Raw genomic sequence first — 25,149 nt, 5'->3', positions numbered from 1 at the left:
GGTATCTTCATGATTTAAAGGTGGAAAGCTGGCCTTGCATTCACTGAGGTAGCAATGCAGTGGATAATACTTTCAACAGCAGTAGAGTGAAGGTATGTGAAGCAGTAGCATACGGAGGAGATAAATGAATTAACTGATACACAAATATATGGGTAATCTTTATTAGATGCCACACAGATTGCTGAAAACTTTGTCAGGTAGAGTAGATGGTTTTGATTGCTAGGGAAAGGTCTTTGTGGGCTGCAAGAATATAAGAAACGGGATCAGGTGTAAGCCACCTGGTTTCAAGCCTGCTCTGCCATTTAATAACATCATGGCTGTGGACTCGGCTCCACCTGACTGCCTTTTTCCCCATAATCCTTAATTCCCCTAGTATGCAAAAATATATCTAACTCTGTCTTAAATATATTAATTAGGCAGCTGTTGCTGCTTCCTTGGGTAGAGAATCCCACAGATTTAATACTCAGAGAAAAGCATTTCCTCATCTACTCCCCTGAATCTTGAATCTTCCCCCCCCCCCCCCAAAGACTTCCTAGTTCTAGTTTCACCTACCAATGGAAACATCATTTCTGACTATATCTTGTGTATTGCTTTCAAAGTTTTATGGTTTATAAGATATCCCCTTATTCTTTTGAGTTGTAACAACTCAATATCTCCTCATAGGCTATCTATCCTCTTTATCTCGGGGGTGGGTGGGGGGGGAGAGAGGAAATGGCAGTGCTGCCAGAGCTGCTGTGATGGCAATGCTGGTGCGGATCCGGGAGAGTGGGAAGCGGAGATACAGCAGTGCACTGCAGGGTCCTACTGCCCGATCTTGATGCCGATGGCTCCATACTGGCTTAAAATGGTTGTTAAAGGAGGTGACTATGTTTTTAAATCCTGCAACCACGGAGGTCTGTGCCCAAGATGGTAGGCCAGTGCTGAACAGCAAAATGACGCAACAGAAATGGGGAGAATACAACATGTTGAGAAGGAGAAACGTGGGATGTGACCATAGAGGAATAGGCCACGGCAGTTAACAAGTGGGGCTCAGCAGGTGAAGAACCCACTCAGGCAACTTGTGGACAAAGGACTCGCACATACTCTGGGGTGCTGGTGACTTACAGTCAAAGGGCCTGCATGGGCTGCGAGTTGCTGGAGACTGCCTGGTATCTGAACTTGGATTTGAAAAGGTGCTGAGGGCAAGAAAACCTCCTAAAGGGCCTCTGGTGCTGAAGGCTTCCTGATCATATCAGAGTTTTGAATCTGAAGCTTGGCTGGTCGTTGGTTTGATCGGGAGACAGAGGGAATGCTGGAGGCAAATCGTTGAACCTGAAGCGAAACTCTTGCTTCTTTTTCTCCTATCGTTGGGGGTGCGAGGTGATGCTCGTGGTGATTTTTTGCCTTGTGGCAGACAAAAGTTGAAGTATATCTTGTAATATTACATTGATAATGTATTAATACATGACAATAAAAGGAACCTTTGAATCAACCTGGTGAACTTCATCTGGTCTGCCTCCAAAGCCAGGTACAGAGTCCAGAGCTCTCGGCACAGCATCACCAGTACCCTGTACGGTTGCAGCTGAACCTATTGGTCTTAAATTCAGTCCCTCCAGTAATGAAGGCCAACATTCTATCTGCCTTCTGATTATCTGTTGCACCTACAAATCAACCTTTTGCGATTCTGTACAACACATGCTGCAATCTTTCACCAACTAAATAATTAATCTATTTTTCCTTTGAGGATGTTCTCACATTTACCAACATTGTACTCCATCTGTCAAATCCTTGCCCATTCAATTCATCCATATCTTTGCTGATTCTCTGAACAACTGGCTTTTCCACTCAATTTCGTGGAAACATTAACAAACTTGGTTACTCCCAAATCATTAAGGTGCATTGTGAACAGTTGCAGGCCTAACACTGATCCCTGGAGCATCTGCTCATCACTGATTACCAATCAGAGAAGCACCCATTTATCCCAACCCTGCCTCTTGTCTAACCAATCCTCTATCCATGCTAATACATTATCCCAATTCCATGCACCATTAAGACAGTTCCATATATGCCGGCGTATCAGATAATCCTGAAACTTAAAAATGACGATTCAAAATCATGTTGTCTTGTATATTGGGTCTAAAATCTGAACCTTGACAGCGAAGGCTCAACTTCACTGCCATCTCCCCATATCCTGCCAGCTCTAATTCAAATGCTCCAGACGGGCACTAGGTGTATTCTCCCACCTTCCTCATGCAGGCCCTCGACGCAAGCTGACCGACACCCCCCCCCACCCAAGCAAATGGCAACAGTGAAAAGAATGCATGCACGTTGAGGGGCATTGATAGTTCAGTATGGCAAACCAGTGCATGTCTAATAAAGTCTCAGTTCTCCCTGCGGGGTCCATCCACCCAGTCCGACTACCATTCATTATTGTTCAGGCTTTAAATGGCCTGTTATAGGAGACAGTGGTGGTTTATTTTAAAATATATTAATAAAATGAAAACCTTTACAGGATAATTTGATATTAAAATATTGTGGCATCATCACTCCACTGGTCAGTGGTAAGGGCCAGATTTGAGTATTTGGGGGATGGGTGAGGGGAGAAAGGACTGTCCTATACAAAGGGTATAGCTAAAAACCTACAATTTAGGTTGAAAATCTGAGAGTTGTCCTACACATTGGCAAATGAAGTAGTTTTGGTCTTCTATTAGGTTGATTAAATTTCTGTGTGCGAAATGCTAGACATCAAAACAGTTTGACTAGATAGAGGCACTGCAAGGTATCATAAAACTTAGTGGTGTTGTGGGTTACTAGTACATTTGGAAACTAATTATGTATTTTTAGGTAATGCCACTGAGGAAAATTGCAAGGGTTTTTATGGGATTGGGGCAGGAAAAGTTATCAGGAAGAGGTTCTCTGGTTCCAGTAAAGTTCACAAATGCTGCTTCAAACTCCTTCTAGAAAATATTTCATGAAACTAATTTGCAATAGACTTAAAATCTTGTTTTAAGGTGAGTGAAATGAATTGTCACAAAATATACATATGGCTACAGAAATTTATTTTATTGTTGTAGAAGTACTGGTATGTCCATTTGAACTTGTCTGTCTTAATTTCAATGTGCTCTTCAGCAAGTTGATTTATATATAATTATTTTGATTTTAGGCAATTCGTATTTTGGTCCAAGAGAGATTAAGCCCAGAAGCCATTGCAAAAGCAAACCGTTCGAAAGAGGTAAATTGTTTTTTCAAAAATAGTTAAGAATAAAAAATGATAAATGTTGCTTTCTCCTGATTAAATCAAATCACTTGTAGTTGTGCGAGAGCAGGGCATTTGGGCATTTTTTTGCATTTTTTTTAGAAGCCACCATCAATCCTTTCACATGGATGAACAACATTACATAGCTGCAACATAATTAACTGCATATTTCCATATAGGAAGTTACTTTTGTTGTACTTCCCATAATTTTGATATGACGATCAGCCTTATGAGCTATTGTGCCAGCAATGTTGATTTTAATTGCAAAGTGCAGTGATTTCTAAAACAGCTTTAATTGGCTTCCTAGGTTTGTGTAAACGTTAGAATGTTATTTCATTAAATGTTTTATAAAGCCTAATGGTTGGAGATCCATGTTTAAATTATCACTTTTAACTAACTTGTTTTGTTTTTTTAAATGTAATAATTTTTAATATAAGTGTTTAAGGGAGAAAGTGGCCACAATTCTATTTTGAAACATATATAGTTTTGTTCTTTTCTGAGTACATTTCCAGAAGGCCTTTCACAAATCAACTTTCAAAAAGCAGTTGAAGCTCAGTCAATTGAAAATTTCAGAACATTTATTTTGTCAGGCAATATCATTATGGGCTAAGAAAGAGGTCAGCCATGATACAATAGGTAAGCATTCATAGCTTATTTTCATTCCTACCCTAACTCTTAACCAGAACTTACTCCAACCATATTTTAGCATTCTCATCAGTCCAGTTTGCAGATGGTCTTTCTTTTGGATCTAATACAAAGAGACTTCCTATTTACCAATTCACAGACAAACTCTTCAATTCATTCAATCTGTATCTTGGATGTTGTCTAACCGTAGCTTTAACAGTTTTGATTCTTTGTGTTCCTTTCTTGACGTTGTAGTGATCAATGAGAGTGACCTTCCATTTCTTTGGGGATTATACCATTTACAAAATATTTTATCCTTTTTATAGATGATGTAATTAAACTATCATTTTGAACTTTAGATAAAATGATACTTGATGCATCTTGCTAAACTCTTGTTTGATAGAAATGTTTAAAGAGTTGATGTACAAGAATAAATGAAAAGAAAATAAAGGATTTAAAATGCTGTGAGATACTAAAAATTATAAACAAATAAGGGAAAGTAAGTAAGCCACTTATTTGCACATATTTGTTAAGGAAGATTTCCAACCCCTTTGAAAAGAACATGGTTAGGGTACGTGCCAACCTTGGCTTCTCAGTCCTGTATTAATGAACTCTTGCTGTACATTGTTATAATGCAGCCTAGCTTGATATTTTCCTATCCCTTCATCTAGGTTTATAAAAGTGGGGGGGGTTCTTGAACTCCATTTGCATAATTGTCCATATCACCCTATTTTGAGTTTCCCCTAGCTTATTTCCAAATAATTTGACCTTCATTCTCTGATTAACTTTTGCTAATGATCTCTTATGAGGGACTTAATCAAATGTCCTCGGAAAATTCTTATATACAACTTCTGTAGGCATTGCCCTGTTAATTTAGTAATTGCTCTAGAAAATGTATTAAGCAAGCTGTCTGCAACTTTAAGGTATTCTGCAACCTGACTGGATCTAGTAATTGTCTAATCACAGTTATTTTGGTTAAGTGTACATAATCTTCTGTTTTCTTCTTTTAATGCTCAAAAACCACCACTTCCTGCTTCTCCCCTCTTATCACTCCAAAAACTACCACCAACTTTCAGCAGGTCCAACAGCGTCTTTTGAAAGGGATTGTTTCATGTTGTTTTGTCTCCCATTTTAGTAATTTCTTCCTCGTTGTTCCTATCTATTGTTAGTAGCTAATGCAGTAAGAACAGTTGCCATTTTAGGTTTTTGTGACTTCTATGCATTGGTTCTAAAATATTATTGGACAGTATACTAAATCCATGCATGGGGATAGATAGAAAACTGGGGAGATCATTTGCATAAGCCAAAAAGGATCTGAAGGGAAATGGGCAAGTTGTGAGCGGCAAGTGGGGCAGAGTTTTAGATATATGATCTTTGATCAGTAAACATAGACCACATTTTCAAACCATTATCAGATAAGAATTGCCAGTGAATGTGTTTCCATTCTAATTTAATGCCAAATTGATTGGTCAGGGTTTTTCTGACCGGTCATTCTCAAAAGCTAACTTTCACATTCCATTTTAGCTATGAATTGAACATTAACTTGCTTGACCATAAAATAATGATTACATTCTTTCTCTCTTTAAATGACAGTTTTTAACTGGTTGTAGTAATCCAACAAAAGATGAGCATAAAGGATTTTGGCCAAGGCTTGTAAAGATGTGTGACTTTTGTTCTGCAGGCAATTAAATAAATCCACTGTTTATTCAAGAAATGAAATGTGAAAATTATTAGATTTGAATGGGAATGTCTGTGATTGGTGTCTGAATTTTATTTGAGCATTTTTGTGTAGAAGCAAATCTTCCGTTATTTTATGCAGTTTGAGAAGTGGAGATAATTACTGTAAGATACAAGCCAGATTTTAACTTTGGATGTTCTTGAACTATTTTTGCCAAAATACTCCATTCCTTTTTTAGGGTTTTACAGTATCCTTAGAAAAGCATCTTCTTGGCTTTGATACTGGAGGTAAGTACAATGCCATTTATTTGGGAACCTGCCATCAATATCTGCAGAAAAAAATCAAGCATTCAGTTCTTTTTTATCAAGAATGTTGTGCCCTGATGTGATGTACTGTCCGCTGTCTCTATCTTGCTTCCCTTTAGCTCAGACTTAGCTTTGAAATAGTGCAGAAATAACATGGTTGTTGTTATGGGAGACTTTAATTTCCCAAATTCCTTGCTGCAAGAGAGGAAGATGGGACAGAATGTGGCAGGTGTGACCAAGGATTCCTACCAGAGTTTGTGGAACAATTGACTAGAGGAGAAACCACACTGGATCTAATACTAGGTAATGAACCTGGTCAGGTCAGATTTCAAAGATTTCCATACATGTAATTAGTAAACCATTACACAAAACAGTAAATGTTTAAATTGAGGAAAATTTAATTAATTACATGATGGCTATAACCCCTCACCCGCAAAAAAAAAATATATATATATCTTTGGCTTGGCTTCGCGGACGAAGATTTATGGAGGGGGTAAAAAGTCCACGTCAGCTGCAGGCTCGTTTGTGGCTGACCAGTCCGATGCGGGACAGGCAGACACGATTGCAGCGGTTGCAGGGGAAAATTGGTTGGTTGGGGTTGGGTGTTGGGTTTTTCCTCCTTTGCCTTTTGTCAGTGAGGTGGGCTCTGCGGTCTTCTTCAAAGGAGGCTGCTGCCCGCCAAACTGTGAGGCGCCAAGATGCACGGTTTGAGGCGTTATCAGCCCACTGGCGGTGGTCAATGTGGCAGGCACCAAGAGATTTCTTTAGGCAGTCCTTGTACCTTTTCTTTGGTGCACCTCTGTCACGGTGGCCAGTGGAGAGCTCGCCATATAATACGATCTTGGGAAGGCGATGGTCCTCCATTCTGGAGACGTGACCCATCCAGCGCAGCTGGATCTTCAGCAGCGTGGACTCGATGCTGTCGACCTCTGCCATCTCGAGTACCTCGACGTTAGGGGTGTGAGCGCTCCAATGGATGTTGAGGATGGAGCGGAGACAACGCTGGTGGAAGCGTTCTAGGAGCCGTAGGTGGTGCCGGTAGAGGACCCATGATTCGGAGCCGAACAGGAGTGTGGGTATGACAACGGCTCTGTATACGCTTATCTTTGTGAGGTTTTTCAGTTGGTTGTTTTTCCAGACTCTTTTGTGTAGTCTTCCAAAGGCGCTATTTGCCTTGGCGAGTCTGTTGTCTATCTCATTGTCGATCCTTGCATCTGATGAAATGGTGCAGCCGAGATAGGTAAACTGGTTGACCGTTTTGAGTTTTGTGTGCCCGATGGAGATGTGGGGGGGCTGGTAGTCATGGTGGGGAGCTGGCTGATGGAGGACCTCAGTTTTCTTCAGGCTGACTTCCAGGCCAAACATTTTGGCAGTTTCCGCAAAGCAGGACGTCAAGCGCTGAAGAGCTGGCTCTGAATGGGCAACTAAAGCGGCATCATCTGCAAAGAGTAGTTCACGGACAAGTTTCTCTTGTGTCTATATATATATAGTAATACTAAATAAGAAAAAGATAGTATCGTGGATACTATCGCTCCCCAACATACTAGACTTCAATAAAGGGTATATGATCAGTTTAAGCAAGATAAACAAAGGTCTTGAGAGGCTAGAAGAACATTTCTACATATTTATATCGAGAATTTGTATATATGGGGCTCCAAATTCACAAAAAATATAGCATATTTATTTCCCAAATTGTATGTAATTTTCTCTAAGGAAATACAGCTTTGAATTTCTGCATTCCATCTTCCCATATCTAAATGTGAATCCGATTTCCAAGTCACTGCAAAACATTTCCTTGCTACTGCTAATACTTTTTTAAACAAATTTTGTTTGATATATTGATAAATTCATCTTGGGTCTTGTTCCTTCTATATTCCCCAATAGGAATAGATCTGGGTTTAATGGAAATGCTACCCCAAAAGGTCTTAGCTTGGAGCATGACCAAGTTGAATGCAAAAAAAGTGCTTATCTCTTCACCACATCTAAAACATTAATCTGACAAATCTGATTTCATTTTATTCAATTTTTGTGGTGTCAATTATAATTTTAAAAAAATTATACTTAACTAATCTATATCTTACATTAATAGTGTTTGTCGTACAATCTTGACAAAGATCCGACCATCTTCGTTCATCAATTGTAATATTCAAATTTAACTCCCATTTCTGTCTAGATTTAAGCACTCCTTGTTTAATAGTTCCTGTTTGCAATAAAAGATGCATTACAGAAGTTAATTTCTTAATATTTCCACCCACAATGTGAGTTTGCACCCCACGACAAATGGTTTGTCACATCTCTGGGCCTAACTTTTCTCTTAAACGTGTTCTCAATTGAAAATAACAAATAGAATATTACTAGGTATTTCATATTTATTCCTCAGTTGTTTAAATCACATCAATTGGCCTTGTTCATAACAGTCTTTGATATTTTTAATACCTTAACTAAACCAAGTAATTTTATTTTTAAAAGATTGTCCTTTGAAAAGGGTACAAGATAAATTTGAATCAAAGGCACCTTGGGCGATATACTTCCTTTGGTTCCAATTTCCAAATAGTGGGAGAGCATTTCAATGATTAGTGACCATAATTCCCTGAGCTTTAAAATAGCTATATGGACAAGGATAAAAGTAGACAAAATGGTAAAGTGTTTAATTGGGAAAGGATAATTATGATTGGATGAGGCAGGAGCTATGGAAAGTAAATTGGGTAGAGGTGTTTTCTGAAGAAGGCATAGAAATAGAGGATGTTTAGGGACCACTTGTGTAGGATTCTGGATAAATTTTTCCCACTGAGAAAGGAAAAGGGAAACATGGTTGATTTTTTTTTAAAAGAGGTGAGGCAGCTAGTTGAGAAGAAGGAAGCATACGTTAGATTTAGGAAGCAAAAAAAAGGCAGGAAAGGTACATGAGAATTATATGGTAGCCAGGAAGGAATTTAGGCTTTGGCAAATAGGATTAAGGAAAACCCTAAGGTGTCCTATGCATACATGAAGAACATAAGGATGCTGAGAGTGGGGGGTGGTCCACTTGAGGATGATGAAAGTGAGGGTGGGCCTAAAGGAAGCAACATGTGCCTGGAGATGGAGAAGGTTGGGGAGGGCCTAAATGAATACTTTGCTTCAGTATTCACCAGAGCAAAGGACCTTGGTCAAAGCGAGGTCAGAATAGAACAATCTTGTGTGCTAAATGATGTTGAGATTAAAAAAGAGGAAGTGCTGGATCTTAAAAACAATAGGATTGATGAGTCCCCAGGACCAGACAAGACGTACCCTAGGTTTCTATTGGAAGAGAGGGAAGAGATTGCTGGGTCATTGGTAATGATCTCCTTGGTTATAAGGGAGGTGTTGGTGGATTGGAGAATGGAAAATGTTGTTCTCTTGATAATAGAGAGATTCCTTGGAATTCTAGACCACTGAGTCTTGCATCGGTGTTGGGCAAACCTTTGGAGAGACAGGATTTACGAGCATTCGGAGAAGTACAGTCTTCTCAGGGATAGTAGGCATGGCTTTGTGAGGGGAAGGTTGTGCCTCATAAGCCTAATTGAGTTTTTTGAGGAGATGAAAGAAATTGATGAAGATGTGGCAGAAGGTGTGTGTGTGTGGATTTTAGTAAGGCTTTTGATAAGGTTCCCCATGGGATACTCGTTGAGAAAAATTGAGGCATGGAATCCATGGAACCTTGGCTGATTGTATTCAGAATTGGCTTGCCTGAAGAAAGCCAAGTAGTGGATGGAAAACATTCTGACTGAAGGTCAGTGACTAGTGGAGTTCGGCATTGATCTTTTCTGGGACCCCTGCTCTTTGAGGGTATTTTTTTTGTAAATGACCCAGTCGAAGAAGTAGAGGAATGGGTCATTCAGTTTGCGTATGATAAGGTTGGAGGTGTTGTGGATTTCAACAGGACTTAGATAGACAGGATGCAGAGTTGGGCAATAAAAGGAAAGATGGAGTTTAATGTGATTAAGTGTTCGGTGATGCATTTTTGGAAGGTCAAACTTGAAGGTAGAGTACTTAACAGTGTGGAAGAATAGAGAAACCTTGGGGTTCAAATCCCTACATCTCTCAAGGTTTCCGCGCAGGTTGATAGGATAGTTAAGGCCTATGGGATGCTGGGCTTCATTAGTTGGGGGGATTGAATTCATGAGTCATGAGGTAGTGTTGCAGCTCTATAAATCTTTAGTGAGACCACACTTAGAATAGTGTGTTCATTTCTGGGCACCTCATTAAAGGAAGCGATGGAGAGGGTGCAGAGGAAATTTACCAGGATGTTTCCTGGATTGGAAAATGTATCTTATGAGGCAAGGTTTGCAGAATTGGGACTCTTCTCTTTGGAGCAAAGAATGATGGGAGCTGACTTGGTAGAGGTCTACAAGATTATGAGAGGCATAGATAAAGTGGCTAACTAGCACTTTTTTTCCCAGGGCTGGAGTAGCAAACACCTGAGGACATCTGTACAAAGTGAAGGGAGCAAAGTTTAGGGGAGATAGCAGGGTTATTTTTTTTCCCCCAGGGGCATTTGAGGGACTCCTAGACCAGCAAATGGATGAAAATAAAATAAAGGGCTATGAGGTAAGGAGGAGTTAGTTTTTTGGTAGGTATATATGGGTCAGCACAACATTGTGGGCTAAAGGGCCTGTACTGCTCTGTAATGTTCCATGTCTAATACCTCTGGCAAAGTGCATCTAACTTTGTAGTCAATTAAACCTGAGACCAGAATGGCTTGTTTCATTATTGTTTGGACCCAAATATGTAAGTTGACATATCACAGACTCTTCGTTCAGATATTTTTTGGAATGCTTATTAAGAACAAGTAGGCATAATAACACAGCACAGAAACAGGCCTATCTGAGATGTTCTCATTTGCCTGTATTTGACCTACATCATTACAAATAATTCTATTCATGCACTCATCTAAAAGCATTTTAAATGTTCTATAGTAAAATCACCACTATCCAGCACCTACAGGGATCACAGTAGTTGGAAATGTGAATTTTCCACTTGACTGAGACACTCTTTCAATGCCTAACTAATACACCTACATTAAGAATACACCATTTAAAAGACAAAAGATGGTGCAAAATGTAAAGTAATTTGAAAAAAATCAGTATTGTAGTCTTTAATTATGTAAAGTTCACGTAATCAAGTAATTGCCATAACTTGTGATATTTAAATTTGAACCCTGTCGCCGGTGGTGTAACAGAATTGTGCCACTACGCTAACTGTACTACCGTCATAATTAGCCCCCACCTCAAGTTTACAGATAAACCCTTACTAATATAGACGTCTTGTGAGAGTCACCCAGTGGCAAGCAGCATTGGACAGCTCTTCATCCTGGGCACCACCATTTTGTTCCAACACAACTTTATTCAAACAGCTTCTGTGGGTAGGGCACAACCGGGACGCTCTATGAATGTTTCCTCCCATCTTCACCAAGGCAGCCCGACTCACCTCCACACAAACAACCCAGTCAGACTCTCGGCACACCTCCTTCCCATTGACAACTCAGCTCACATCCACGCAAGTGGCGACGGTGAAGAATGTGTACACATTGAGGGCTATTGCTGGTTCAGCAGGGCAAACCTGCGCCTATCCAATGAAGTCTCAGCGCTTCCCCACAGGGTCCATCCACCGGCCTCATTCTATTTGTTTATTGTTTGAGTTCTGGATCATCGGAATTTTACTATAATTGTACCTGCCTTTACTATTTTTTTGTGTGGCCTACTCTACTGCCCTATGTGGAGAAAAGTTGATCCTTGGGTCCCTTTTATAATTTTTTCCCCCTCATTTGTACTCAAGCTTTGTACTCACTGCCATATTGGAAAAACTAACCAATCGTCTTATCTGTGTCCCTCATGATCTTGTATATTACTGCAAGGAATCCCCTTTACTCCTGTGAAGAACCCACAGCCTGTCCTATTTCTTCTTAAGTCGAGACTTCTCATCCTTGTAATGTCATTATGAATCTTGTGCATCCTTTTCAGCTCAAGTCCATGCTTTCTATAAAACCCCCTGCTTAGTTTTGCAGGAGCAATGATCGTATCTCGTATTCTGCTCAACCACCTTGACATTTGTAAAAAAAACATTCATTTCACCCAAGCTGACTGATTTTTTTTTTCTCCACCAAGTATCAAAACTCTGCAGGCATGTCAACGTTTTGGAGCTATTTAGTTTAATGTCTTGTGATACCACTCATCTGGACTCAATCACTAACTCATTAATCAATACAGGTACACAATCTCTAAAGGGAAAAATATTTCTTCTGAAATTAAAACAAAAGTGGTGGAACTACTGAGCAAACAGTGCCATCTTTGGCGAAAGTATTTTCAGCAAATTTGGTCTTTAGGTTTCTTCTAGTTGCTTAAATGTTTATATTTGATCTTTTAATAAAAGGCCGATAATTGAAAATTTGCTTGATCGTGTTTCTCAATTGTTGTGGGAAAAATGCAGCTAGTGATTTGTTTTAATCCAGAAAACAATTATGTTGCCATTTTTATTAATGATCTCTTTAAGACAATAGATCAAGCTCTGATCCCTAAATAACTTTCACCTTTATTTCATATGTGCATTAGGATTTGAGAAATTAAAGTTGCTCTGGTTTTGTTTCTGATTTTTTAAAATGTTGGTGGGTCACTTATTGCAGCAGGTCAAATACATCCATCCCCTAATTTCTTGGAGGTGGTATTTTGAATCTTACATGTTTGTGGTACCTCATGAATGTAGACGACTAGAACGTAACTATCTTTAATTTAACAGACGCCACTTTGAATGAAGCTGCAAGAGTCCTCCGACTGCTACACATTGAGGAATTACGAGACCTTCAGACCAGGATTAATGAAGCAATAGTAGCTGTTCAATCAATAATAGCTGATCCCAAAACTGATCACAGGTTGGGAAAGGTTGGAAGATGATCAAAAGTAGAAATTGGTAACCTCCACAACTTGGTGATTTTTGAGTCTGGGTAAACTGTTCACGAAAGTAGAATAAATGCTAAAGTATAAGAAATTAAAAGAATTGAATTTATTGTCAAGGTGGAGTACAAGAATTTTGCCTAGTCGAAGTTTCAGGTGATCAATATACTTTACAATGCGGTATAGGCAACAAAATTAATCTGAATTTGCACAAAGCCACATTATAACATGCTCTAGAATGAACAACACAAGAGATTTTCAAAGAACAGATTTATTTTGTCAAAAGTTTATTGATGCATTAAACCATCTGACAATCTGTGCTGACCATCATGTAGTTCACACAATGTTTTAGTGAATAGTACAGTGAGTTATTTTCAATGATGTGCATAATCTTCCATCGAGCCATTTGAGGATTGTGTTATGGAGGTGAGTGCAGCTGTTCCCATCCACCAAATCCATTTAAAAATTCCAAATACTGCTTTTTGTAGGAAATTAGTGGAGAATGAAAATCCATTTTATTTGCTTATAGAGACGAGGTATCAGACTGCTGTTGTAACCTTAACTTGGTTAATTTGTATGCTGTATAATATTTCGGCACCCATAGCAATTGATTGTGATAAAACTCAAGAATTTATTCTTGAGCCATCACAATCAATTGCAGGCTATATAGTTCACATTTAAAGCATAACTCATCTAAAATGCTAAGGGAACAGACCTTCATAATATTTATTAAACAGGATTTTGCAACAATAAAACTTCATAGATCAGGCTAACTACTAATGGTGTCCATGTGCACTAAAGATACAGAATCAGAAAGAAGTGCTTAACTCCTTCCAAGGCATTGCTATATTAGTAACCTGCTGAATGACTTGCTCCACATGAAGTTGCAGACAAACAATAGAAGTCTATAAAACATACCTGACAGTTCATTCAAGAGTGAGTGAAATTATGTCTCAATATCAAACAGCCTCTCTGGCTCTGAAAAATCACTTTTAGTATTTTTCCTTTAGATAATTATTGTTGTAATTACTTACATTTTAGAATAGAGTGGAATCCAGAATTTGAAATGTGTTGTTTGAATTTTATGGAATTGAAGATATCATGGCAGTTTTAACAGGCATCGTTTTCAACCTTGTGTAAAAATAGTTTTATGATGTAAATACTCATTGCAAATTTGCAGCAATGTAGATTAAAAATAGGTTAAACCTTACTTTTATCCTTCTGAAGTTGAATGCTTGTAACAAACTTTTGATCACATTCTTTAATTGTGGCCACTGTACATGAATGATGGAAAAAGATAAGCTTCTTTCCCTGCTATTTGATTATAATCTGTTCTCTTGTCCTTTCGATCACAAAAATCCCAGCAGGGAAATGCGGACTTCGAGATTATGAACCACAGAAAACCATCACATTAATTTAATTGCTGATCTGGATTTTTTTTTTAAAACCTACAACTAAATGTCAAGTGACAGAAACATAGAAATCTTTGGGATCACCAATGAACAACTGTCAAAAAATTAATTGCTTCCTTTTTTAAAAATAAACAACTGTTCAAAGATCTGAATCAATCAAAAGTCAGGGATGTTTTCCAAAGATTTAGTGCAGTTCTTTTTGACCCTTCGAAAATTAAAGACGAGAATTTTGGTACTTTTTTTCCATTTGAATACTTCTTTAAACATTACAAAACAGTGTCAAAACTGTAGAAGAACATATATAATTTGAATTATGACATTCGACAGTATCAGTTTATTATACTTCATAAATCCAATTACTGATGTTTCAGATTACAATAATTTACCCATTCTTGCAAATCATGTCTTTATAATTTATGGTTAAGGCAGTGTCATTTAAGTAGAAATTGTCACACAAATTAGATGGAAAAGGTCATAAAAGCTTTTTCCTGACCTTTGGAAAAATAATACTTCCTTTAAAGTGCTGTACTGCTTTTGCTCATGGTTTCTGAATCTCATACTTCTCTTTATTTACAAGAACAACAGCTTTAAGTTAATGTGTTCTTACAATTAACTTTAAAAATTATAGGTTTGTTAGGCGCTATTGATATTAGGCAGTGATTGTCTACAATTACCAGTCAATCAAAAGGCAGCATGGTAGTGGTTTTCTTTGAAGTAACGAGGTATGAAAATTCTTGCAAAAATGGTTCTGTAACACATTTTCATCTTTCTTAATTGGGGGTGGGGGACTTCACTTGTGTCTGCAGCACCCTGTTCCAAATGGTCTTTTCTTCCATATGTAGAAGGATGAAATACATTTATCATTACCAGACGACATTATTTTCTTCCTGCTCAAGAAAAAAGTTGAAAATGGTAAATATATTTCACTAAATTAAGTGGTAATTTAGTTTTTGTACATCTTTGATGGTGAAAATTATGTAATAGCCCAGAATTTGCAGTCTTCAAGAAAAATTACTAATGAAAATATGATAATGTGAATATTGTTCTTTCTTGATTTCTGTCAGACATCTGGCATCAAATAGGCTGTGCTACCTAGAACACTGAATAATTTGGATATTAACTATGTAGTAAAAAAAATTACTTTAAGTATTTTAGAGCACAAGTGGAAGTAAACCTTCGATAATACATTTTTTAAAATGTTCAAATTTATTATAGGAGGCTGCAATAAATTAAACAAAAGGGCTTTTTCCAATGAGACAACCTTCTTGATCTAGTTCTAAATTGAACAGAATTTTATTTCTCAGCAAGAAATCCGATTTTGTTCTCCTTACCATGTGGGCAATGAGGGTAAGCCACAGTTATTCCATATAGATGTGATCTCTGATCAGGTAGGTATATATCAGTAATCTGGCTGCCGTCTTTAGGGACAACAATAATCCCATCTCTGAAATATCACAAAATTGAAGTAATGTGAAAATAAATGAAGACAGACTGACCAAATTCTTTAATGTCTGAAGATTATTGTCCATGTAGGTCTAATCAGACATTTTGTGTTGTGAATCTACTGTGGTAGAGCTCTAGGATTGGGATTATCTTTGAACACTCTGTTGAACTTTCACAAGTGTACTCTGGAAAGCATACTGACTGGTTCATCACTGCCTGCTTTGGAAACTTGAGTGCCCAGGAATGAAGAAAGTGGCAAATCTAGCCAAGTTCATTAACAACTAACTCCCAACCACCTGCTGTTTTCAACCTCTTCTCACTGCTATTTTTAAACAGAAGGTACAGAAGCTTGAAATCCAGTCAAAATTGTTTAAGATGCTATCCAAGAATACACCTATTGAACAGAGGCTCTGGATTAAATTTTCCAGGTGTGCACTACAAATAGCATAACCACATTTGGCAGGATTTTTAAAAGACTTAAGCCTTTAGTGTACAAAAACATGCAAGAGTTCCCGGTCCAGTGACTTTATTGTTCAGGATGTCACTGGCAAGATAAAAATATTCAACAATCCAGTAAAAGATAACTGTCAAGAGATCCTGTATTTAAGTTGCCAATTCCAACCTACCTTCTCCAATCTGTATAGTAAAAGTGATTTGAGTAGGCAACAATACTGAAGGGATAATTTAAACCACTCTGCACCACACGCCTTCCTGTCCCATTTGAAAACACGCACTCCAGATCTTTGGTTCCTTTTCATCACACAAAAAAAATTACAACATTTAGCTGCTTTCAACAGCAGAATTAAACAATTTCAATGCAGATTCAAAATTAGTTTTAACAAGATTTTTTTCCAAAGCAGACTTAATCCAGGAAACATACCAGCATCAGCCCAACAGAGTTGGGAGGAAAATGGATCAAATGTCAACCCATTGGGCAATCCAATATCATTTTTAACCAATATCTTTCTATTAGTTCCATCTGTACGAGATGTCTCAATTTTAGGTGCTTCGCGGTTCCAGTCTGTCCAGTAAAGGTTGCTGGAAGGAAACCAAGACAGCAGAAGATTTAATACAAACCACCCCTCATCCCAGTATTTAATCCAGGGGTAGTAAGAAACTGACATTTAACATTTACAATTCAAAGCATTATCCTAAAAGGAAACATTTGTTGGCCCCAAGCTTTGTTTACTTCCATTGGAATGTTACTAGTGGGAATAAGCATTCTACCCAGAGCAGTGCACTGCAATACAAGTGCTCTCAATCCGAAAAACAGTTGAAGAATTTTAGATTCTAATATTGAGGTATCGACATCTGTACATATTTCCAAATTATTGTAATTTGGATTGCAATCACATGTTAACATTTTGTAGAAACGCTGCTGTTTGTTTCATAACTTCTAATCAGACTCTCTACACAGGCTATACATACATGTAGGAAGGAAAACACCAGATGTTTTTTAAAAATAAATTTCTGGAGAACAAAAGAGAAGAGGTAAATTTACTTCTGTAAAATGTGAACAAATAGGCTCCATATGTAACATACCCACTAAGAGAGTCCACTACAATTGCTCTGGGATTTACCAGATCAGTATCGACAAGAACTCTTCGTTCAGATCCATCAATCGCAGCAGTTTCTATTTTATCTAATCCACTATCAGTCCAAAACATGCGTCTGTGGAGGTAGTCTATGGTTAGTCCTTCAGGACTAATTAGTCCTAAAATGGAAGCAGAAAAAAAAGGGTACAAGATATTTAGTATCTATCTTACAGCCTAGGTGCGTAGCAACTAATTTCAGTAGGAAAATACGAGATAGGATCATCCATAATGATGCACTGCTGCCCCTATTCTCAGATTCTGCAATAACCCTCCAAATTGGTAAGATGGCAGCACTCTCAATTTCTTTGTTTCCAAATCATGTACGGTAATTTTGATTGCGAAAATATCAACATTTCTTAATTTCTAAGATTTAACTTGCATTTCAAGTTTTATATTTCAATAGAACAATATTTTTAAATAAAAATGGGCAAGAAATGCAAATCAATTTTCTCTTGCTTTCCTCAAGACAGCGAATCATGGTTAAAATTCCACAATGCAAGGCCTCTTTAAATTGATCATAAAGTTGGACTGTTCTTTCTTTTGCACTCACATAAAAGTGCAATCATTCTTATAGCCTAAATTGCTGAACTCACCTGAATTAATGATTATTTCTGGTTCTGCACCAGGTTCCAAACTTACTCGATTAATAGTTCGGCCTGCAACATCTGTCCAATAAACCATCTTATCCCTGCAGTCATAATCAATACCAATAATAATTGAACCCTTGGAAGGGAAAAACAAACAAAAAAATGTTAGTAATCCCATCAACCAGCACGTGGCAAATTAAAATTAATAATCCTATTTTAGACAAATGTACAAATCTGTAAAATAAGTAGAAATCCTCATATCAATGATAGTTTCCAACAAACACCACAATCGCACAAGCAAGTTCATGGTATAGGACCTGCTGCTAGTGTATACAAATGTAATTTAGAAATGTTTCATTATTTTGATTGGACAAACATGTTTAATAGAATTATAAACAAAATCCTGTCCCAGAGCTCATCCTGACTTTTTGAAAAGAACAAATGAATCATTTATATTCAAAACAATGGCATGCCACGTCTTTCCCATCAGCTGAGAAGCTTTTCTACTGGAGAAACTTATAAAAATAGATACTTTACATGAAGAGCAAGCAGGCTTTTAGCTTCATCTTTGTTTAGCCGTGTACCATTCAGAGGCAGGTAGCCAATGTGCTGTCCTTGAGCATACAAAAGGAAGGCACCAGTGGATGGTGCATTCACAACAGATGTTATAGTCGGGTGGGTAGTGGGAGGTGGAATAGTTGGTATACCTGGTGGGTGGAAAAGCACCGTGGTGACAATTAATGATTAATTAATACAAAGTATCTGGTTATATCTTAATGATTGTTAAAGATTTTTTTCCACATTTGTGAGCCTTGCCTCAATATGTACCACTCTCACCTAAAGAATGATCATGTGACTTCAGCACAATGTCTATGCCACAACCTTACAACAATATTCAGGGAGAGGAAGCACTGCTGTACAAGGTGCCATTCTTTGGATAAGACATTAAATCATATACCCATTGATGGATATGAAATGTGTCACGACATTCAGAGTAACATACAAGGGGAGGAAGGGTCCATGCTTTGGATCCATAGTTAAACGTCAGCCATCGTCACTAAAACATTTGTGTTCATCTGTTGCTGCTTGTGGGATTGTACAAAGTGGCTACTTTCTTTACTAATATTACCTCTATGACTACAATTCAAAAAGTACTTTTTCGCTTTGATACATTTTGGAATTTATGGAAGGCAGTTTATAAATCAATGCAAACTCTTACTAAGAAATAAAGTGGCCTGATTTTATGTTCTGAAAAGCAAATATTGAACTCTTCACCAGGTACCACTTTTTCATTCTCCTTTCCCACCGCCATTATAATTAAAGTAAAAGATGCAAATTCTCACATGCTGGTGGAGTGCCAGGTTCAGTTCTCGTTCCTTGAATTTCTCGACCCTCTTTATCCACGCACCAACAGTAACCACTGTTTCCATGGCACTGCAAAGGTCTAAAGTCCCCAAACTCAGTACACCAAGGTATATATTGGTCATCAGCTGGTCTGCCATCATAGTGTTCCAGCAGGCTGAACCTCCAACGTTCACACACTGTCTGTGGACGCTGCAAGGGTTCTACAATGCAAAGGTATAATTTCATTAAAAATGTAGAATTCCCATTTGTTGAACAATTTCCTTCTAATGAAAACATTCTCTGCCTAGAATGCATTATTTAATCAGCCTTTTTTTAAAAAAAACAAGCCAGCAGTGAAGTACATTTAATTACAAGACATTATATTTAATGCAAGGTGTTAAATGACAGCACAAAACTACAAGCAAAATGTTGGAAGTAGATTTGAACAACAAAGGTTTAAAGCAGACATGATAAACATTGTTTTGTGTTGGATGTAATGAGAAAATTAGGAGCAAAATTTTATTCCAGGAAAGCAAAAAATAAGGTGAGCAACTGTAAGGAATTTGCTACATTCAAGGCGTAAAACTAGAGTTAATGGGTAGATGAAGGCGACCATCTTGTTGAATGTGAGGAAATAACAAGCTAAATAAATATTTCTTTGCCAAGGAGTTGCTGAAGAGGAAGCGTCATGACTGCATATAAATATTCAAAGAGAAGTTAATTGGCTAAAAAATGGAAAGCAATCAAATCCAATAGAGGAGCTTCCTGTAGAAAAAAATAGCAAAGGGATTTAATTCTTTGTAAAAATATGAAAAATTGTAGTTGTGTCAAATCTACACTTTACAGTGAATAAACTGGAAATCAGAATGCAATCTTCAATAAATGAACACTTTGAAGGACATGTTCTGGTCAGGTCGTACTTTAATTGAAACTTATTGCATCTCCACCACTCAGTCATTCGAGAGATTTTTGCACCATTATCCTATCCAGGGTACCAATTGATCATCCTGGCAAAGCATTTCCTGCTCTGCACGATTTAAATCACTTTATGATGAGGCTTGGCCATCAATTGTGGCCAAGTGCTAAGCAATGGTCTAATTAATCCTTCCTATTCCATGTTATCCCATTGGTTTCTCCCAAACCCACTCCTCTACACAAGGGCCAAAAAACTCATTCTAGTTCTACCCATCTAGCTCAAACTTTGGGCTGTACTGATCATCATCTTGGGTTCAGTCTCAACTGGCACTCCCTTAGCAGGCTCCATGACTTTTCAATCTTTAACTACCATTACTGACCATTATCTAGTTATACAACCATATGATTTGAAAGCTGTCACAAAACTAGATATATTGCTCAGTGTTCACTCCATACACCTTCTAAAGAAGTTATTTATAAAGTGCATGACTGAACAAACTCTGACTTTGTGTGGAGGTACTAAAGTGGAGAGAGCTAGCTGAATACTGAGTGTATACAATTGCATCTATGGAGCAATAGAAAATATTCCATATTTCCTTCAGATTTGGGAGGAAAGTACTTTGGCCCATTGAATCTTTGCTGCTTCATTCCCCATTAAGTTTCCCTCTATTCTCAGTCTCATAAATTCCTCCAACACACTCGGGGCAATGATCAGTGGACAATTAACCTATCAATTTTCAAGTCTTCAATTTCTTTGAAGAGCACTTCAAACATTGTGACTTTATTCTGTAAATTCAATAGATGGCCAATTCAAAGCTGCTTAATTAAATAATTGTTTTCCCCAAATGTGCACTTTACTATTTACATTGTGAATTTTTTGATCTCAAGCAAAAAGACAACTTCAGATTTTCAATACATTTTGTAATCATTTGATTAACTGTGAAGGCTCACCATCAAATAATGCAGGCTTTTAAAAGGACCAAGTCTTTGAAAAGATTGTACAAATGTGTTAGAAACTTCAGGGACTATTTTTCAGTGACATTTGTAGATGACTGTCTGTCCCATAGCGCAGTTTCAACCCAAAATGTCAACTGACCTTTTCCCTCCTCAGTTGCTTCCTATCAATTCCTCTGGCAGATTTTTGTACTACATAATTATATTGGTGCTAAACACCAGACAAATACTAACAGCCTGGTCATTGCAAGTTTCGTCGTCGATTGACAAGCTCAAAGAACCAATGTCAGAATCCTCTCCCAAGCCAATACCCCTAGCACTAAGGTTCTTAATACACTCAATTATATCTGAGCAGCAAGGCTCATTGCTTGCACACTTGATACAAAGCTCCCACAATAGCCACACATTTCAAGCTCCATTACGGCAAATGACTACCAAGTCACAGAGGAATACGTTCCATAGGACACCTTGAAAAATGGTGCAATCTGCTTAAACAGAACACGGGCATTCAGGATGGGACTGAATGATCAAAGGGTTCAAAGAATATTGAAGATCCTTTCCATCTTGCATAGAGTACCTTTGGCCTACTACCATCAGGAACTGATTGTATATGCACAATCAGATGATAATAAACTTGAAACGAACTTGAAACAGCTCAGTGTAGACAGAAGGAACATCCCACTCACCTTCCCCATAAAACAGTGTCTGGCCCTCCTGTAGTCCATCAGTCACCTCAGAACCCATAAAGCAGGACTGAAGCCATCATCACCAAGGATGAAATTTCTAGCACAGAGGCCAAAGTCTAGCAAACTGCACTGTGATATATAGAATTTTAAATCATATGTAGTTCAAAATTACCATTGTACTTTGATGCCAAAATACACAAAGGAGCAATGAGGTTCATATGAAAATAATTACACGCTTCCCAACAGGAATCACTATGACAGTCTCCAAAACTAAACTGTACAAACTGACCTGGCAGCCCACATTGTGCCTGATCACTCCCAGGAAGAGTCCTGGTTCCAGGAATTTCTTGTCCCAATTCATCCACACACCAGCATTCCCCTGTGCTGCTGTGGCACTGCAAAGGCTTGAAATTGCCTTCTGCGTCACACTGCGGAAGGTATGCCCCAACAGCAGGTCGCCCTCTAGGCAGATTGAGTTCTGCTTGTAGTTGATCACGCTGCGCTGCACAGGTGGGTTTTGGATCCACCGTCAATGCTAATTGGAAACATGCGAAAAATATCAAGGTTGACGTTTCAACATATACAATACTGCAGCTTTCTTTTCATTCTTCTAATCATAAAATTTAAATGTTTTTGTCGTCCCCCCCCCCCCACACACACACACACACACACACACACACACACACACACACACACACACACACACACACACACACACACACAGTGAAATGACAAATCAGTTTCAACTAAGCTTTAAATGCTTTTTCATTTACTGCCTTTATCTTGAAGACTATGCACATTAACTTTACATTAAACATGGAACCAGGAGTAAGAGTAGGCCTTTCAGCCTTGCAATCAGAACATTACAGATGCTGTAAATCTGAAACAAAACTGAAAATGTGGGAAACACAACAGGTAAGGCGGTAATTGTGGAGAGAGAAACATCAAGGTTTCACTCCTAAAACACTTTGTCAGAAGTGGGAAGGAGCCTTGGATAATAAAATGATCATGGTTTCTCCTCCCACAGCTGCCGCTGGACCTGCTGAGTGTTTACAGCATTTTTCACTTTTACTGGTTTTAAATAAGATTGAAGGGCTGGTGAACATAAAACTGACATGAATTGGTGTCAGAATTATAGGCTATGCAAAGTTAATATATAATCAAATTACAAAGTCACATAATTCAATCCAAACATACAGAGAACACTACAGCACAGAAACAAGCCAAACCATTTTTTTTGCCTAGTCCCATTGACCTGAACCCATTCCATAGCCCTCCATACCTCTCCCATCCATGTACCTGTCCAAATTCTTCTTAAATGTTAAAATTGAGCCTGCATTCACCACTTCAGATGGCAGCTAGTTCTACACTCCCACCACTCTCTGTGTCTGTGTGAAGGAGCTACCCCTCATGTTCCCTCCAAACTTTTCCCCTTTTAACCCATGTTCTCTAGTTTGTATCTCACCTACCCTATTTAAAATTCATAATTTTAAATACCTCTATCAAATCTCCCCTCATTCTTCTACGGTTCAGGGAATAAAGTCCTAACCTGTTTAACCTTTCCCTGTTACTCAGTTCCTTAAGTCTGGCCAACATCCTAGTAAATCTCTGCACTTTAATTTATTGATATCTTTCATGTAGTTAGGTGACCAAAACTGCACATAATGCTCTGAAATGTGGCCTCACTAATGTCTTACACAACTTCACCATAACATCCCAACTCCTCTACTCAATACTTTGATTTATGGAGGCCAATGTGCCAAAAGCTCTCATCAAGGCCATATCTACTTGTGACACCATTTTCAAGGAATTATGTATCTGTATTCCCAAATACCTCTACTGTTTACCATGCATGTCCTACCTTGATTGTTCCTTCCAAAATGCAACACCTCACATTTATCTGCATTAAATTCCATCTGCCATTTGGCAGCTCATTTTATAGCTGGGCCAGATCCCTCTGCAAGTTTTGAAAACCTTCACTGTCTCCAATCTTAGAGTCATCTGCAAACTTATTGATTCAATTTACCACATTATCTTCCAGATCATTGATATAGATGTCAAACAACAATGATCCCAGCACCGATCCTGGAGGCACACTTCTAGTCTCAGGCCTCAAGTCTGAGAAGCAATCATCCATCACTACTCTCTGATTTCTCCCGTCTAGCCATTGTCAAATCCAGTTCACTACTTCATCATGAATACCAAGCATCAGAACCTTCCTTACTAATCTCCCTTGTGGGACCTTGTCAAAGCCTTACTGAAGTCCATGAAGACAACATCCACAGCCCTTCATCAACTTTCCTGGTAACCTGCTTGAAAAAAAATCTATAAGATTGATTAAACACGACCTACCACACACACAGCCATGTTGACTATCCCTAATCAGTTTCTGGCTATCCATATAATTGTATATTCAATCTCTTAGAACACCTTTCAAAAATTTACCTACTACTGACATCAGGTTCACCGGCCTATAATTTCCAGGGTTACTTTTAGAACCTTTTTTAAAATAACAGAACAACAAGAGCTACCCTCCCAAGAGCTTACCCATGGCTAAGGACATCTTAAATATTTCTGCCAGAGCCCCTTCAGGCCTCCCTTAAGGCCCAAGAGAATATCTTGTCAGGCCATGGGGATTGATCCACCCTCATTTGCTTTAAGACAGCAAGCACTTCCTCCTCTTTAATCTATATAGGCTCCATGACCTCACTCCATGTTTTCCTTACTTCCCATGACTCTGTGCCCATATTATGAGTGAATCCAGGTGGAAAAACCTTTAATATCTCCCCCATATCTTTTGGCCCCATACAAAGCCGACCACTTTGAACTTCAAGGGGACCCACGTTGTCCATCACTAGCCTTCACATTGTCGGCCAATGCAACCTCAGGTCTTAACCTTCCTGATATTTTTCTTGCATTTTGCATGTACCTCAAGTACCTCATTTGCTCCACTCTGCCTACACTTGCTATATACCCCTCTCTTCTTCGGAATCAGATCCCTAATATTCCTCGACAACCAAGGTTCCCCATATCTACTAATCTTACCTTTAATCCTGACATGAACATACAAACTCTCTACTCTCAAAATTTCACCTTTGAAAGTCCTTCAATTCCCTCGCAAATCCTTGCCTAAAAACAACTTGTACCAATCCATGCATTCTAGATCCTTTCTCCAATTTAGAATCTTGACTCAAGGCCCAGACCTATCCTTCTCCATAATTAATGGCATTACAATCACTGGGCCCAAAATGTTCCCCTACACATAATTCTGTCACCTGTCCTGTCTCATTCCCTAAAAGGAGATCCAGTATTGCATTCTCTCTCGTTGGTACCTATATATATCGATTTAGAAAACATTGCTGAACACATTTGACAAACTGCAAGCCATCCAGCCCTTTTACAGTATGTGCATCTTAGTCAATATGTGGAAAATTTAAAATTCCCAACTACCACAATTTTGTTTCCT

The 25,149-nt window shown here is 38.3% G+C and overlaps 2 protein-coding genes across 10 annotated transcripts in view; one reads left to right on the top strand and one right to left on the bottom strand.

Moving 5' to 3' along the window:
* Nucleotides 1-13,957, top strand: part of rtraf (RNA transcription, translation and transport factor) — a 32,213-nt gene extending 18,256 nt beyond the window's left edge. Inside the window, exons 6-8 of the mRNA XM_069917038.1 lie at nucleotides 3,143-3,211; nucleotides 5,776-5,824; nucleotides 12,593-13,957. Coding sequence (XP_069773139.1) covers nucleotides 3,143-3,211; nucleotides 5,776-5,824; nucleotides 12,593-12,747 — 273 coding nt within the window. The 3' untranslated portion in view covers nucleotides 12,748-13,957. The remainder of the gene's footprint in view (nucleotides 1-3,142; nucleotides 3,212-5,775; nucleotides 5,825-12,592) is intronic.
* nid2a (nidogen 2a (osteonidogen)) overlaps nucleotides 13,003-25,149 on the bottom strand; it is a 115,966-nt gene continuing 103,819 nt past the window's right edge. For 8 of the 9 annotated variants that reach the window (XM_069917029.1, XM_069917033.1, XM_069917031.1 and 5 more), the window contains 9 exons: nucleotides 21,973-22,218; nucleotides 19,128-19,349; nucleotides 18,322-18,491; nucleotides 17,791-17,920; nucleotides 17,145-17,316; nucleotides 16,483-16,640; nucleotides 16,229-16,352; nucleotides 15,491-15,603; nucleotides 13,003-15,049 (listed from right to left, as the gene is read on the bottom strand). In XM_069917029.1, coding sequence (XP_069773130.1) covers nucleotides 15,036-15,049; nucleotides 15,491-15,603; nucleotides 16,229-16,352; nucleotides 16,483-16,640; nucleotides 17,145-17,316; nucleotides 17,791-17,920; nucleotides 18,322-18,491; nucleotides 19,128-19,349; nucleotides 21,973-22,218 — 1,349 coding nt within the window. In that variant the 3' untranslated portion in view covers nucleotides 13,003-15,035. The remainder of the gene's footprint in view (nucleotides 15,050-15,490; nucleotides 15,604-16,228; nucleotides 16,353-16,482; nucleotides 16,641-17,144; nucleotides 17,317-17,790; nucleotides 17,921-18,321; nucleotides 18,492-19,127; nucleotides 19,350-21,972; nucleotides 22,219-25,149) is intronic. The other variant, XM_069917030.1, reaches the window with a different exon arrangement.

Source organism: Narcine bancroftii, chromosome 2, assembly GCF_036971445.1.
Source record: "Narcine bancroftii isolate sNarBan1 chromosome 2, sNarBan1.hap1, whole genome shotgun sequence".
NCBI lineage: Eukaryota > Metazoa > Chordata > Chondrichthyes > Torpediniformes > Narcinidae > Narcine > Narcine bancroftii.
This window is presented reverse-complemented; position numbering and strand designations above follow the sequence as displayed.